Source organism: Lissotriton vulgaris, chromosome 2_1 (genome assembly GCF_964263255.1).
Source record: "Lissotriton vulgaris chromosome 2_1, aLisVul1.2, whole genome shotgun sequence".
In the NCBI taxonomy this organism is placed as follows: domain Eukaryota; kingdom Metazoa; phylum Chordata; class Amphibia; order Caudata; family Salamandridae; genus Lissotriton; species Lissotriton vulgaris.
Window position 1 is genome coordinate 1617989488 of NC_141687.1, and position 17518 is coordinate 1618007005.

At 46.6% G+C, this 17518-nt stretch overlaps 1 protein-coding gene across 1 annotated transcript in view; it reads left to right on the top strand.

The window, feature by feature from the left end:
* Nucleotides 1-17518, top strand: part of DNAJC8 (DnaJ heat shock protein family (Hsp40) member C8) — a 230406-nt gene that overhangs the window by 109355 nt on the left and 103533 nt on the right. The window contains exon 4 of the mRNA XM_086957494.1: nt 11835-11901. Coding sequence (XP_086813620.1) covers nt 11835-11901 — 67 coding nt within the window. The remainder of the gene's footprint in view (nt 1-11834; nt 11902-17518) is intronic.

The following is a 17518-nucleotide window of genomic DNA, read 5'->3' on the forward strand; positions in this document are numbered from 1 at the left end:
TTAATTTGGGACAACTTCTTGGCTCAGAAACACAAGTATAAAACATTGCATTTCGAAGAACTTAAAAAAAGGGTGGTTTTATTTTTCAATGAAGGTGCCAAAATGAAGGCGTAATATGCACTAAGCAGTTAGTCAGCCATGGAAAGGGGTAGGGCCCTAAAACTATAGGATCCGTCGTCCTTTCAATTCAGTACCACTACACCCATCTTGCTTTTGTTATTCAAAGAACCAACTTGGAGACCTCTGTATTGATGTGATTTTGCTTTTTGAGTACGCTTTTTTTTTGTTGCACAGTGTGGCAAATCAGTTTCTGACTGTATCTCCAATGATCTTTGTTTGATGATGACCCAGGGTGTCTATTGCATCAGTTGAATCGAAGTGTCAGCCACTTATTGGCTTTAAAAAAAATCATTAAGCATAGTCTTTGTATTCGGGCGTGCAAAATTCACATAATTTACATTTGTGTAATAGGACAATTATGGAAAAATAATTCAAAATTGTGTGAAATATGAAACTTATAGTTGGGGCTGTGTTGGTGCTTCTGTGTGTTTTGGATGCGAGGACTTATTTAGCGCAGAAAAAACACAATTCTGCTACAGCATTTTGGTTGTTTATGTCTACCAGTGTGCTAATGCAATTTTCTTTGCTACCAGTGCTTCGTAATTATGCAACATGGTGAAATAGCGGATTTTAACGTAACCAAGTGCAATGCAAAATTATGTAAGATTACACCAGTGTAAGAAATTTCACCGTGCTTCGTTTCCAAGCTTGTGTCTGTTTCATTCCATGTGAATAATGGATTTTGTTTGCACGTCTACTGTATTTCTGCGCCTTCATAATAAAACAAAAAATAATGAAAAACAAACTTTCAAATATAGCCACTGATTCCTGCACGGAGCAGCAGAGATAGACCTCCTAAAAGGAAAATATTTTATGTCCAGTCCAGAGGCTCAAATGATGATTTCTTACTTTGCTTTAATTCTCCAGCAGCTCTAACCAATAACATGTTAACAGTCCATGAACACAAGAGGCAGTGGTAGTTTTAACTAAACCACTCACAATGCATGTTGAGTCCATAAAAATGTGATCCAACCGGACTTCACCGCCTCTCCACTTCACCAGCAACCATTTAAATGGGTAGCTCTTGTTTATGCCCTTTGTATCTTGATGGTATTTAAATTTTTTAAATTGCACTGCTCGTTGCCTTCAATTTGTGCTTACCGGAGCTGATTACTTTAGGCTAGGCACACAATCAAATGTATTCTTTGCTGTTGGTTCCTGCGCTGGTAGCACAGCTCCTTTCTCCATAGGTTGCAAGACAAGTGGATTTCGCGGTGACCCGAAGGACGCCAGAATATCAAGAGCAAGTGTCTCTTTTGTCCACAGTTGATGCCTCGTAAACCACAATCCCTATTCTAGTGTTGGACACAGAATTTAAACAGAACATACTGTGGGGCTGAATTTTGTATATGATTTACCCTAAAAATTCAGAGTGCGAGTGTCCATAATCTTGCCTCTTCTCTTAGACTTATGTTTCATTTATTAAAGAGAGTGTTTATACTAAGCCCTAACCCTCATAAAGTTATTACCTGAACCCTGTGCTTTAATATACAGACATGCCAAAATGTGGTCCCCACACTGCTCCCCTCTTGTTAAAATACTGATTATTTCCTTGTGGAGTCCTTGTTGGTGAGCTTTTAAAGATCATCCTCTATCCTAGGCGTCGTACAACAAATGCAGCTTGCTATTTGTCAACAGACAAACAGTTCTTTAGTTTCACTGCTCAAAGAGCTGATGTTGTTGCCTAACTTTTACACCCCTTGGAACGAATAGTGTGTTATTAAAAGTTAGTTTCCTTCATTTAATCACATAAATTTTTTCATCCTCGATTTGCTGTGGAATAATTTAGATTATCATCTAACAGACTCATTTTGTGTTAAACACATGGCGACCTGGAATAGGAGAGCGATTGTCTGCTGTACTTGAGACTTTCAAATAGTCAGTCACAGTAGGTCAGACTAGGGATCTAGTTCCAGGGAGTTTTTTACCAGAGTAAAATGGTTAGTAGAGGAACTGCCCTTGCATGTCAACTGCTTGGAACTCCTGACTGGTTCCTTCACGGTCAAATGCTAGGCAAAGAACAAAGTCACTAGTTGCCTCCTGCTGAAGATGAGCAATGTGTCAACAGGGGGAACATAGACCTCCTAGGCAGCACAAGATCAAAGGTTTTGGTGGAATTAGCAAAAGATACGTGGCACTTCTGAATGCAGAATCAAATAGCAGTCCTGACTTTATACCTTCCACGGTCTCAAAACCTGACAGCAGACTGGCAATCTCGGCATACCCGTGACTCCAGTGCATTGGAGCTTCTTTCTTATTTGTTTCAAGCCATCATGAAGCGCTTGGGTCCTTAACAGATTGATGAGTTGACATTCTGTGTGGACCACCAACTCGTTACTACAGTTGGAGGCCAGATCCGAAAGTGGTAGCGACACATACTTTTCTTCCAGACTGGGTAACCGGGACCAGTTATGCCTTTTACCCCATTCTCTATGAACACCAGAGTAGCGGTTCAGGTAAGACCGCAAGGAGTGCCCTAGTTGTCATCACTTCAATCTCGAGATCGAAAGTGTGGTTTCAGATAATGATGGAACTTTCCTTATTCTCTGATCCATCCTTCCCCCCCAACCCATGCCCCTTACCCACCTCTTCAGACAGTTCTGCAGGATCCTCTAGGACAATCTTGCCATCCACTGGAGGAAGACTGAAACATATGGTGTGAAGGATTACAAGACTGGCTGATCAGTCCCTGGACTTTCAGAACAGGCTGGAGATCTTCTTAGACCAGCCTTTTCTGAGAGCATGGTCAAACAGTTCAGATAGCTTTGTGAACAGTGACACTCTTGGTGTCTGGAATGGGATCCTGATCCAGTGGGGGCGATATTGTGTATGTACTGAATGTTACATCAGAAACGGCATAGGCCGGTAAAGCTTACACTTCTGTAAATTCTTTTAGATCGGCCATCTCAGCATGTCATGTGCTTTTGGACCATGTAGTTATGGGTGAACACCCACTGGTTTGTAGATGCCTTAAGGTACTGAATCTATTTCTATCATGGCAACACAAGCATTTTGGAACTGACCGGTAAGCTTGTTATGTTGTTGTGCTTGGTATCATCGAAGGATTCAGATATCCGGGCCCTGAAACTATCAGGTAGAATGTTTACCCCTTATAAAGTCACCTTTTCTATCTCTAAACATAGCAGTGGTTATAACAAAATTGTGTCTTACCCTGAATTTAAGGACTCTCCTAAACTGTGCTTTGTACGGTGCTTGAAAGCTGTCCTTGACTGAAGAAATTAGACCACCTTGACCTAATCAACTTTTGCTTGTACTAACAATTCATTCATGGCTAATGCCACCTTAATCATCGCTAAATGGGTCAGATGGGTTATGTAGGAAGCAGGTACAGATGCCAACCTTTTCAGAGTTCATTCAGCAAGAGAGGCTTTGGTCTCACAGGCTTTTACTGTGGGAGTTCACATATAGGATATCATGAGAGCATGTGAAGGGTCTTGTAAATCCACCTCTATTTTAAATGACTGGCAAGTGTGGATTATATCGCAGTGAGCAAACGCTAAACTACTATAATCTGATCCTCCAGTCCTGTCATAGAATAAAACATTTCCTAGCTGTCGTAAAGGAAAGGATTAATTCTATTAAGGCCATGGAGGCAAATATGATCTTTCCCTGGGAGATTATTACGATTTACCATCTAAGTGTTCGAGGCATGTGGGCTGCTGAATTCATATCTGTGCATAGATCGCCGCCTAGTGTTGGGTCCGGATGATTGCACATTGTTGTCCTGGAAGAGTCTTCGAAGTATCACGAGATAGGTGGCTCCTCCCCTGGACTACAGTGCGCATGGGCATCGACTCCATCCCCAGATTGTTTTTTTCCGCCATTGGGTTCGGATGTGTTTCGGTTCCCTCTGTCGGAATCGATAGTTGTTTGACTTTCTTTACTTGAGACCAAAAGGTCTTTAGGACTCGCGTCGGTATTGTTTATCGTTCGGGTGGGTTATTTATCGGCTCCGAACACCTGCTGTCCTTCCGCGTGCTATCGGCGCGGACGGGCCTACACGACGCTCCAGACTACTTCATCATGGAACGAAGTCCATTTAAGAGGTGCCCAGTGTGTGCCTCAAAGTACCCGCACATCGATGTGCACCCAGTGTGCAACAAGTGCTTGTCACCGGACCACGACGAGGCCAAGTGTATGGCCTGTTCCAAGTTCCGGTCGAAGAAGACTCTCAAGCTACGACGGGCCGCTAGACTGCAGGCCCAGGGCTCGGCACCCCCTCCGGCGAACATCTTCGAGGAGGATGTTGAAGACGACACCATCCAAAATGTCTCGGACTCTAACCCGGCGTCGGAGGTCGAGGAAAGCTACGACGCGGAAGATGAGGAGTTCGAGGAAGTCGTCGAGGAGGTAGGGGACGACGACGGGGCCATTGCCACCTTGGAGGATAGCTCGGAGGAGGAGCTTCCTCACACTGACTCCGGGGCCAGCCAACATTATGAGGCCCAGGTCGAGGGATCGCCTTCGGGCCTTACCCAAGACCTCGATACCCGTCCCACGGCTCCGCCTTCCGGCCCGGCCACGGACATTGGTGCGGCACCACTCCCGGTGCAAAAACCGAAAGTGACACCATCGGTGTCGACGCCACCAGTATCGAAACCGAAAGTGCAAGTCGCACTGGTTGGATCTAAGACTTCGGAGGCCTCGGCTCCGAAGAAATCCAAGATGGCCGTCGAGCTCAAGAGCCACGCCAAAATGGACGATCCGAAGACTGCGGTGTCGAAGCCGAAGGCGAAGACGCCCGACGCGGCTGCGTCGGCGCCGAAGTTGGTCGACGCTCTGAAGAGTCGCGTCGACACAAAGAAGGTCGATGACCATAAAAAGGCCCCAAAGAAGCGCCAGGACGACCCCAAGTCTCTGGCTGCACCGCTTCCTGTTGACAAGGCGAAGGGGGGAGCAGCGTCGGCTCCGAAGACTGCGGCCTTGGTCGCCGACCCTAATCCGGCTTCGGAGGACTCTCTCGAGCCGGTCCGTCCCTCTGCTTCGTTTACCAAGAAGGTCACGGAGTCCCTTTAGCGTATTCGGGAGGGGGCCGCGGAGGTCGAGCCAAAGAAGACTGTGTCGCCCAAGCCTCTGCTGAAACCGGCGAAGGCGCAGACGCCGATTCTTTTCACGCTGCCGCCTAGGACTTCGCCGAAGGCTTTCACGGCGAAACCTGGGACCGGAGTGCCCTTAAAGTTGGCTTCGACGCCGAAGGCATCGTCGGTGGTTCCAAACCCACGACACCAACCACTGGCGGAGGAGGAGCGTCGAGAGGTGGTCATCGACGCCAACACAGGCAAGCTGTCTCTCCTTAAATGGAAGATCACGCCGGAGCCAGCGTTGGAGCACTTCCACATCCCACTTAAAAAGAAGTTGGACTCTGCCGGTACATCTGCCCCTATGGAGCCTGTATCTCCACAAGGTCAGGAACTCTCACCCACTCATTCCAATGCTGGGGAGGGTGATGGAGAGGACGAGGATGAGTATGCTTATCCAGTTTACTCGGACTCAGAGGATGTCACTGAGCAATGGTCTGCTGGGGGAGACCCTGGGGACCCCCATTCGGGACACGAGCCACAACTTTTTGCTGCAAAAACTTCCCCGACAGAAGACTCTGCGGCCTTCAACGCTCAAATTGAAAGGGCTGCAGCCAATCATGACGTCGACCTCCATGCAGACCCAGTGGATGTCGATTTTCTTTTTGACACTTTCTCAGTGGCTGAAAAAACTGTCAAGACACTGCCAATGCTCAAAGGGGTGTTAAAGCATGCGCCAGAGGTTTTCAAGGAGCCCACCCGGGCAAGAGTCATTAATCCACGTATTGACAAAAAGTACAAGGCAGCGCCCACTGATCCAACGTACATCAAAGGACAGTTGCCGCTAGACTCTCTGGTTGTCTCCAACGCACGTAAACGAGCCAACTCACAGACCACGGGTGATGCTCCTCCCCCAGACAAGGAATCAAAGGTGTTTGAGGCATCAGGGAAACGTATTGCTGCGCAGGCAGCCAGTATATGCGCATATCCAACACGCAGGCGCTACTTGCACTTTACGACAGGGCACACTATGACACTCTAGAGACCCTTCTACAGCACTTACCAGATCAGTACAAGGAGGCTGCTGAAATGTTGATTCAGGAGGGAAAACGTATCACTAATGCCTCAATTAAGTGTGCTCTTGATGTAGCTGATACCGCCTCACGCGCAGTAAACACTAGCGTTTTACTGCGCCGCCATGCATGGCTCAGAATCTCAGGCTTTAAACCGGACATTCAGACTACCATCCTAAACCAAACTGTCAATCCTGACCACCTGTTTGGCCCAGAAGTGGATGCCACCCTCGAAAAAATGAAGAAAGACACTGCTAAATGTATGGGTGCCTTGCAGTTTCGGGGTGGTTCCTTTCGCCGCTCCAATAACAGAGGCACCTCGAGGGGTCAGGCGTCCCAATCCACGCAATTTTATAAAAGTAACACCCAATCCTCATATACCAACAAGGGTCGGGGTGGATACCGTCGCAACACCGTCAAAGGCAGAGGACGTGGGAATAACCGCTCCAGGTCCTCCACTGCCAGCAAACAGTGACACCTTGTCACTGCCCCCCGACCACGCAACACCGGTCGGGGGGAGACTCCAGCAGTTCCTGCCCGTGTGGAAGTCCATCACCACGGACAGGTGGGTCAGATCTCTTATCCAACACGGTTATTGTCTGGAGCTCACATCCACTCCACCCAACATACCTCCAAAAAGCCGTGCTATGTCCGGCGAGCACTTGCACTTGTTGCAGCAAGAAGTCAACGTCATGCTGCAAAAAGGGGCAATAGAGCTCGTTCCACTGCAGGAAAGGGGTACAGGGGTTTACTCCCTGTACTTTCTCATTCCAAAGAAAGACGGATCCCTCAGGCCCATCCTAGACCTCAGACCTCTCAACTTGTACATTCTGTCAGAACATTTCCATATGCTCACTCTGCAGCAGGTTCTCCCACTGCTTCAGCAGGGGGACTTCCTGGCAACTCTGGATCTCAAGGATGCATACTTTCACATTCCCCTGCATCCTTCACACAGAAAATATCTGCGGTTCACCATTCAAAACCAGCACTACCAGTTCAAGGTTCTGCCTTTTGGGGTCACCACGGCGCCCAGGGTCTTCACGAAGTGCCTAGCAACGGTGGCGGCGCATCTAAGACGTCAAAACATCCATGTCTACCCCTATCTGGACGACTGGCTCATTCAGGCAAAGTCGAACCAGCAGTGCGCCGACCACGTGTCCCACACTATTCACCTTCTGCACGATCTGGGATTCTCACTGAATTACCCAAAATCCCATCTCCAGCCCGCCCACATACGGCAGTATCTGGGGGCGACCATAAACACTCTGGCGGCCACTGCGCAGCTAAATTCAGTGAGAATCGCCAGCATTCAGTCGCTGATCCAAAGATTCAGACCTCCGCACTCGCTTCCAGCAAGAGTGTTCATGCAGTTGATAGGCATTATGGCCTCCTGCATCTCCATTGTCCCGCACGCGAGACTACATATGCGCCCACTTCAGGAGTGCTTAGCACGTCAGTGGACTCAGGCTCACGGGCAATTGAAAGACCTAGTGTTGGTGAGCGGTCGGGCATACAACTCTCTGCATTGGTGGAATCCACAAAACCTTTGCAAGGGCCGACCGTTCCAGGAGCCTGTGCCACAGATTATCCTGACGACGGACGCTTCTCTCCAGGGTTAGGGAGCGCATGTACTCCATTACACAGTGCAGGGACTATGGACTATACAGCAGAAGAAGATGCACATCAATGTGTTGGAACTGATGGCGATCTTCATGGCCTTAAAGGCGTTCAAAGTACATCTGTGCAACAAGGTCGTGTTGATCCGGACGGACAACATGACCGCCATGTACTACATTCAGAAACAGGGAGGAACACACTCTCCGCAGCTGTCTCATCTGGCTCAGAGCATGTGGAAGTGGGCCATTCAGAGGAACATCTTCCTCATGGCAGAACACCTCCCAGGCAAAGACAATCAGATGGCGGACCTGCTCAGCAGGCACAGCCACCAGATGCACAAGTGGGAGTTACATCCATCAGTACTCCAACCGTACTTTCAAAGATGGGGTCATCCAGAGATAGACCTGCTCGCCACAAGGGAGAACGCAAAATGCCAAAGCTTCGCCGCCACGTTCCCACACCCGCAATCGCAGGGCAATGCGATATGGATGAACTGGTCAGGCAAATTTGCGTACGCTTTTCCCCCAGCACCCCTGATACCGCTGGTGGCACGCAAGCTCAGGCAACACTCGATGACTCTCATCCTAGTTGCTCCAACGTGGGCTCGCCAACCATGGTACACCACGTTTCTGGAACTGTCCGTGGTACCGCATCAAAGGCTTCATCTCACACCCAGCCTTCTGACGCAGAGCCATGGCGACATTCAGCACCCAGATCCGCGACAGCTCAACCTGGCGATCTGGCTCCTGAAGTCCTAGAGTTTGGCTACCTCAACCTTCCTCCCAATTGTATGGACATCATTCGGGAGGCAAGGAAGCCCACTACTAGAGCCTGTTATGCGGCCAAATGGAAGCGGTTTGTCCTTTATTGCGCAAACCACAACATTAATCCACTAGATGCTTCCATTCAGAACATCATCTGTTACCTGTTCCATCTGTACCAGTGTAATTTGGCATATACTTCCATCCGCATTCACCTGTCTGCGATGGCCGCATACCTCCAAAATAGACAGCACCTTTCACTTTTCAAAGTGCCTGCTATCAAAGCTTTTCTGGAAGGACTCAAACGGGTCATTCCACCACGGACCCCACCAGCTCCAGAATGGAACCTCAATGTGGTTCTTACAAGACTGATGGGTCCTCCCTTTGAGCCACTACACTCCTGCGAACTTCAGTTCTTGACTTGGAAAGTGGCCTTCTTAGTAGCAATTACATCGCTACGTAGGGTTAGTGAGCTGCAAGCCCTCACAATCCAGGAGCCGTTCTTCCAGGTTCATGCTAACAGGGTAGTGCTCCGCACTAACCCTAAATTTCTACCCAAGGTTGTGTCTCAGTTCCACATAAACCAAACAATTGAGTTGCCGGTGTTTTTTCAAAATCCTGAGTCACTGGCGGAGCGGATGCTCCACACCCTTGACGCCAAAAGGGCCCTGATGTATTACGTTGACAGGACCAAGGATTTTAGAAAAACTAAGCAGCTTTTCGTTGCCTTTGCGTCACACCACAAAGGTAACGCTATTTCCAAGGCTGGTATTGCTAGGTGGATCGTGAAATGTATTCAGATCTGTTATGCAAAAGCTAAAGGCACTCTTACTATTCCACCAAGAGCCCACTCCACCAGAAAGTTGGGGGCCTCTATGGCCTTCCTTGGAAACATTCCATTAGAGGACATATGTAGAGCAGCCACATGGTCTACCACACATACCTTTACTAAACATTACTGTGTAGACGTGCACTCCAAGCAGCAGGCAGCTGTAGGGCAGGCTGTTCTCAAGACACTTTTCCAAACTGCTGCGGCTGGCACGGGCGGCCGCCGCTAATGGAGGGACTGCTATGTATTCTATGCACAGATATGAATTCAGCAGCCCACATGCCTCGAACTGCAAATGCTACTTACCAGTATGCATCTGTTCTTGGCATGTAGGGCTGCTGACATTCATATCGCCCGCCCTCCTCCCCGGCGCCTGTAGCAGCTGCAGTATTTACATACATTTCATAGCATGGTCATCACTCACAAAGTTCACTCCATCTCGGCCACAATGGCTAAAAACAATCTGGGGATGGAGTCGATGCCCATGCGCACTGTAGTCCAGGGGAGGAGCCACCTATCTCGTGATACTTCGAAGACTCTTCCAGGACAACAATGTGCAATCATCCGGACCCAACACTAGGCGGCGATCTATGCACAGATATGAATGTCAGCAGCCCTACATGCCAAGAACAGATGCATACTGGTAAGTAGCATTTGCATTACCCTCCTCGAGATGTAATAGGGAGTATCTTCATTTACGTTTCATTGTACACTGCAATTGATATCCTCATGTTATTGACTTGCTTCTTTGTATAAGAAGTAACTTTTAAAGCTGATTTAGCAAATGCATAGTGGGAACGTTATTTGGGCTGTCCTGTGTTTGTTTCAATGTAGGAATAGGAATAACGGGGTTACTCATGGTAAACTCTGTCACATAAAGGAAAAAGGGGAAATACGGTTGAACCACGTTAGTAACTCCTCTATTGTGATTGGTTCATTTAAAACTACCACGGTCCCTTGTGCTCATGGGAAAGGTAGTTTGTTAATATGTTGGTTAAAGTTGCTGGAGAAAAATAGCAGAATAAGAAAGCATAGTCCACACCTCTGTGTCCATAATTGAATTGAAACTGTCCTTCACTGTGGCTGGACATTTTGTTTTTTCATTATTATAGAGGACTTCTAAATGTAATTACCTTAGCGAGGAGGCTCATTATTTGTGTTTTCATGTGTTTTTACAGAGAGTCGAATAATTAAATATATCCCTTTTGTGTAGAAGCCCAATATCCAGACAACAAGGATACCAACGCAGTCCAATAAACATCTTTTATTTACAAGACTTGTAAAGCACTGACTTGTGACTGGTTGCCACTTTTTATCTAAAATGGTGGCAGTTTTGGTTAATTACAATCACTGGCCTTACAGGACGCATTGCCCCATGATGTAGAATAATGCAGTCATAAAGGCTGACTTCTAGGCCCTTTCTGTAAACCTGTAAAATCATGTTTTCCATTACTCACTATTTAATGCATAGGTCTCCTTCAATAAAACAATGCTACCCGAATCCACTAGTGAATCCCACTTTCTTGTGCTATGTGTATCATGTTTCTATGAGGCTGAAAAGAAGCTTGGGCGTTTTCAGTACAGACTGCTGCATCATATAATTTGTGCCATCAGTGTGATGTTCCAGTCAGTTTTGTCTTCAAGCCTTGGTGACTTCAGTTTTTTGGGTGATGCTTTGCTGTGTTGATCTTACTCGTCTGAAAGCTCTTTAAGAAGAAGGTTGCTATCCTCTTGCTCATCTGATGAAATGAAAAGGGCAGTATCCCCTTTCCCTATATCCCTGCTTCTTTTGAACCCTTTTGCAGCCTTAAACGCATTTGACTTGCCAAAAACAGTCCCGACTATGAGTTAGCATTTGTGCACGTATTCGTCGTTAGTCATTTGTGGAGTGGGATCAGTGCTCCATTTCTTTGAAGGCAAGTTAAAAATATCAAAGAAATGAAAGAAAGAGCTAATGCTTGGTAGCAGGAAGGAGTATCAGAGAATATAGTTTAATGTTTACAGAAAGGTAGAAACCAAGGAAATAATAGCACTTAATAGAAAATTGAAGACCTATGTTTATGCAGCTAATGAAAACGTCACTCTGAGTAAATGAGAACAAATTCATAGCTTGAAAAGTGAATTTAGATGTCTTCTTTAAGCTTGGATATGCCTTCTTTATAGTTTACTTCTCCTGTGCCATCACAGGCAACAACTGGAAGCTTAATTGTGAGATGAAGTTAAAGGCACAGTGGTGTATGATGGCTATATAATAGAATTCTCATTTTACACTGAGGCATGCAGCCAAACCTGTGACTATAGTTGGAACCAAATAGCTATGAACAATTTGTTATCAAAGGTCAGTGACATTACCCATTCTTCTGTGTTAATATGGGATTAATTTTCTCTTCTGTAGTTATCCATATTGGTGCATCCAGACAAAAATCAAGACGACCCTGGGAGAGCGCAAAAGGCTTTTGAAGGTAAGGTCATGGTTGCACTTTCTGCAATTTTGCTGAATTCTTTAAAAAGGTTCTCGGTGGATTCCTTTTACTAGCTTCATTCTTCTTGACAACAACAGGATCAGAATAGCCACTAGCTCAATCTGGTTAATGTCTGATAGACTAGCTGGATTAACTGAGGTGGGCCATGCCTCCTGCTGTGCTTCGCTGCTGGTGTTCACATTCTTCCTTAACAGCCACAAAGGCAAACCTGTTTCTAAAGCTGTGTTGGACAGGACTCCACCTGTGCTGCAGCTCTTCCCTCCCCGGCACCATAGAAATTAATTTTGGGACCCTCATAGGCACCTCTGCATAATTCCTATTCGCAGCATGTGGCTGTGAGAGACTTCCAGCTCTCAAGGTATACCAGTAAACCCTTGGGTGATATCTCTTCTATGAATTCTTTGTTAATCATTTTTATTTGTATTATATGCACATGGTGGAGTTTCCTGTGTTTTGCCAATTTGTTTCCATTGTCCCTCCACCGTTCTTTGCCCTGCATCAAAATAAACCCTTGGATGGGCCCCCAAGCGCCACAGTCCCATTTCAGCCTCACACCTTTGTTTTGCAGAAGGGGCTAGTCTTTCCGGTGATCTCCTAATGGCATGCACTTGCTGCCACATCCAATTTCTGTGTTTTACAGCTATTGTTTTTAATCCTGAGCTGACCTGGAAAAAGTGGACTGCATATTACTGTCAGCTGCTCCTTGTTACTACTTTTCTCTCACTTTACCTTTCCTGTCACAACATCGTCAGGAAATTTACTTGTGCCATGGAACAGGCCCCAGTGTGCAACATGAGAGAATGACCCCATACAAATATGAAGTAAGGTAAAATAAAAGTGAACACAGTCTCCCGTTTTCCTATTATTTAAGTTGTTTCTCTTATGGGTCCTTGTGCTTGAGTAACTTGCCCAGGTCCCATACTTTTAAAGTCTTGAGTAGTCAACCTTTCATTCATTGTCTGAATCAGACATATTTATGGAGGTTCCAGCTTTTCATTCCTTCCACTTACAGTAAAAATGACAGATACAAAAATTGCTTCATAGCTCTTCCAAATAAGAAAGCTGCCCAGTTATATTATTTAGAATTATAACTTTATAATGCATGTGTTGGGACTTAATAAAAAGCGATTGCCAACTCAAATCGTGCTGAAGAGTTTGTATACAAGTGGTGGGTTGTCATTTACGAAAGTCGACATTGAAGCATATAAAAACACGTTGTCTGATCATCTTAAACATTTTGGCTTATTTAAGTGAATACTTTATTTTTTTAAATGGGTTCTCTGCAGTGAATGGCTGATAAATGAAAACAGTGATGTATTTGCTCACAGAGCGTATGCAATGCTATATAGCTAATCTGTAGGCCATAAAACATGGTCAAGGTCACTACAAAGGGCCTGAATTCTAAATTCTGAACTTTGAACCTGTTGGTGTATGGGAGTCCAGTAAGCCTTTGTTGTTACTCCCTTCATCTCTGGAAACAACGCCACCAGGAGATTGAGCTCAGTCTAATGTAAAGTGTGCCTTTTTGCCTCTTCACTCTTTACTTGCCACACTCCATTAACAGATTTTTTGGGGTGATTTTGAAACCTCAGAATTATCTGTGGCGTTCTACATCATCTTCCTTTTTAGGTCGAACCCTAGCGTAAGACTGCGCACATGCACAGTCTCACTGGCGAGATTTAGTGGTTGGGGAGATTCAGTAGGGGGCTTTAAGGCCCACCCCTCTTTTTCATTGGCTGGCATTACCGTTCATGCTAAACGGTGGCCAGCCATTGGAAAAGAGCTTCCAGTGACATACACTTTTCTCTTTTAGAGCCGTCCCACTTGGACAGGCTCCCCTGACTTCCTGCTGGCGTAAAACGTTTATCTTCTTTATGGGTCCAAACAGGCGGCCCCATAAAGAAGATAATAAACCTTTTACGCCACAAGGAAGTCAGGCCAAGGCCGTCCATGTGGGACGGTAAAAAGAGGAAAGTCTACATCATGGCGGGCGGGTGCTTGTTCAATCTTGCTACACCCTAAAATATGTCTAAATCGGACTCCGCACATCGCATCCTCGAGGCATCTCTGACCTTATGCAGTGGAAGACACCGGTGCGAAGGTGGTTTCCTCGAAAAAACAGAGTCGGCGTGCACCACTGAGGAGGACGGCTGAGAGGCCGTGGCGCAGCAGTGTGCAGAGTCAGCAGAAGGAATCCATCCCCCCCTCACGCACAGACACGATGTGATTGCTCGATGATCGATAACCAATTCTCCTCCTCCGTCGTCTCTGGGAGCCGTAGCGCTCAATACCGTGCTGCGGCGGCTACTTGCAGCACGGCATGGGAGTTCGGCGGCAGGGGCGGCAGCATGTCACCTGCCCCTTCACCAGTCCCTACACGACAAGTTGGCAATTACAGCGTTCCAGGAGAAAAACGCGTGGTTTCCTAGTTGCTATTGATGTGCAGGTACGAGGAGCGATCACATATCGGGGCGCTTGCCAAATGCCACTGAAAACGCAGCTCGAGGAGCGTGGGGCATCCACCACGTGGCACGCAGTAAAGACATTATATCAGGCTACTGGTGGCGCGAAAAACAGTCTCTAATATAATTGCAAAATAGTTATGTCCGCAGATTTAGCCTTTTATAAAACTTATTGGAGTGAGTTGTACCATCGGCTAGCACAGCCAAAAACATTGCTCGGAAAATAGGAGCAGTTCTCAAAATGGCTCTTTGTGTGTGACCTTTACCTGACCGTTCACAGTGGTTAGACAATCTTAAGATATTTCATTGAACTTCTTCCTTGACTCAAAAAGGGAGGCCTGTGGGGCAAGGACCTGGTTTCACAGCAACCTGGATGGGGGAGGTGGTCACTTGTTTCTTGTCTGATGTTAGGCATTGAATCATTGGTTCGACTGATGGATTGGTAAACCTAGCGCTTCTGATGCACTTAAGCAGCCTGAGGGGAAGAAGAGAAGCTGTAGCTCGGTACTTGGCTGCTTCTGCCTGGCGGAGCTCGCTGGATTCTCGCAGGGGCCCGTGAACAGGCCCTGCTGTTGCCGCCTTCGGTGCCTGGTGAGCTGGGGGAGGGGTGAGGTGCTCCGGACTGGCTGCCCAAGGCCCACGCTCCTTTCCCCCGGTGCTGCAGCCGCTCATCCTTCGAGCTGGCTGTGCCTCCCTAGTCTCCCCTGAAACCGCTTACGGTCTCGGGTGGGGGGGACTGGCGGCCTTGCCCCTGTGCTGATGTGCTCCCCTGGAGGAGGATGAACCGGTCCTGGGGCTCCGGATCTCTGAGCAACAAGGGAGACCCAGCCCGTGGCTGAGGGAAACAAACGCCAGTGGTAAGTTTAGGGTTGGGGACGTGTTTCGGGGTCGAGGCAAATAAGTGCAGGGGTGAGGAGATTCCATTTCGATAGGTATTTCATATGCCATAAGTGAGGTGCTTTAACGAGGTGCTTCTCTGTGATCTTAGTTACGTGAAAGGCAGGTAAAGAGCCCAGAATATGTGTGACATCGAGGCCAGGCAAGGTTCAGAATCGAGATCATTTATTGAAATAACAAGACGGATATGTACGGGCTAAGTGCGACGACTAGTGCAGACACAAAGGTGCTGCCTAAGCCATCAAATAATCTTGCCCATTGTGGTCATCCCTTCAGGAGATAAGATACAACTTTAAAATCGGGTGTAGCAGTGAGCAAATGCATAAGATAGGTACAACGCTAAAATTGTGCACTGGAAAATGTAGTGTTTTTACAGGGCATTTAAGACACAGAGTGCAGAGAAAATCAGACACCGTTAAAGAACTTTGCGGATTTGAAGATCCTGGAAGAGACCTATAACAAAGATACTATAGTAACCCAGGGCCCGATAAAAATTTCTTGTTAATGAAGAAACAAAGGAGAGGTTTTCTGTATCCGCAATTAAGAAAACAAATGAAATGTTAAAACCTACAGGTGCAGCTGGACTAGATAATTTATCTGCTGTAATAATAAAAGCAAATAGCACCTGGTGGTCCAGCTAGCTTCACATCCTTTTTCATGAAATCCACCAGACAGGAAGATTCCCGGATAGTTAGAAGGGACAGTAATTAAACACACTATACAATACCATTAGCTACAACAGCAGGAGGCCCGCGTAAATGTGTACTCAAGCCGCACAAATCCCAAGACTGGTCCTGGCTCTCCCAGGCCTTGGGGTAGCGCACAGACAATCTCGTATGAAAACAAACCCAATGACATAGCCCACTATCTAGATATATGCTCCTGGAATATCCGGGGTCTAACAAAAGAGAAAATCGGATGATTAACCACGGACCTCCGGAAGCCCCACGACATCTTCGCTATTCAAGAGACCTGGGCCCTGGAGAACATCATCTGGGAAGATTTTACCGTAATCGAATCTTTCGCTATACCATCTATAGCAGGCGGCCATGCATCCGGGGACGTGCTGATTGCTGTGAAGAACACACTGGTCGCAAAATCAGAAACACTTTATAATGATGAGGGCGACTATATCTTCATCAGCATCGAGACCAAGAGCCACGAAAAGGGGAAAATAAAGCAAAAAATCATCCTCGGCTGTGTTTACTTCCACCCTACAAAAACAAGACGAGATTCTACTTTGAGTAATATGCTCCCTATAATAAACAATCTTGAAGCCCTATTCCCAACCGATCTGTGGCTGATAATGGGAGACTTCAACTCCAACATAATGGTCATCGATTCCACCCAATCCTCTCAATTATCATCAGTTAATGAGACGTGGGCAATCCCAGAGATAAAATCTCAGTATCAATAGAAGGAAGCTAATGGAATAAAACTAGCAACAAAACTAAATCAATACGACTTGCGCATCCTCAACGGAAGGATTGCCTCGAACCAACCAGCTGCATACACCGATGTATCTCCCTCCCGAATGGCCACCTTAGACTATATATGGATATCATTTACTGCCTTTCACCTGGTACGTCAATTCTTGGTAAAACCATCCTCAGACAGCGATCATGTCACCCTAACGTGCAAGATTGCCCTTAGGCAGCTACACCACCCGAATATTCCCCTGATTGGAACGGAATCGAACCTACAGAGTGTAAGAAATCTGAGATGGTCCGAAGGAAACCGGGAAGTAATAGAAGCGGAAGTGGACAATCTTCTGACCAAATGGGCCTCGGCCGGCATTAGTCACTTGAATGCATCCTCTTGGGAAATTTTATTAACCAACTTCAGAGATCAATTAGCCTTAAAACCAACAAATAGCCTTCCGGCTTCAACTACCCTGTTAGAGCAAAAACAACATACAATCACTACAAAAAGTAAACGAAACAAATTGCAATGAACCAACGCGAATAACGAAAGCGAATATAAATCTCTGAAGAGCGACATATCAGCCGCAAGAAAAGAATACAGGAAGGCCAGGTTCCTTCTAAATAAACTGGAAGAAGAGTACCGCTGGGCAACTGCTTTTGAGATCATAAAATCTAAAGACCAAAGAAAATTTTGGAACTGGGTAAACCAGGCCACCAAAGCCATTAAACCTCCCACCGCAACTAATATCTCTCCTGTCGATTTGGAGACCTATGTCAAAACACTTTATACAGCACCGTATGCTTTAAATACCA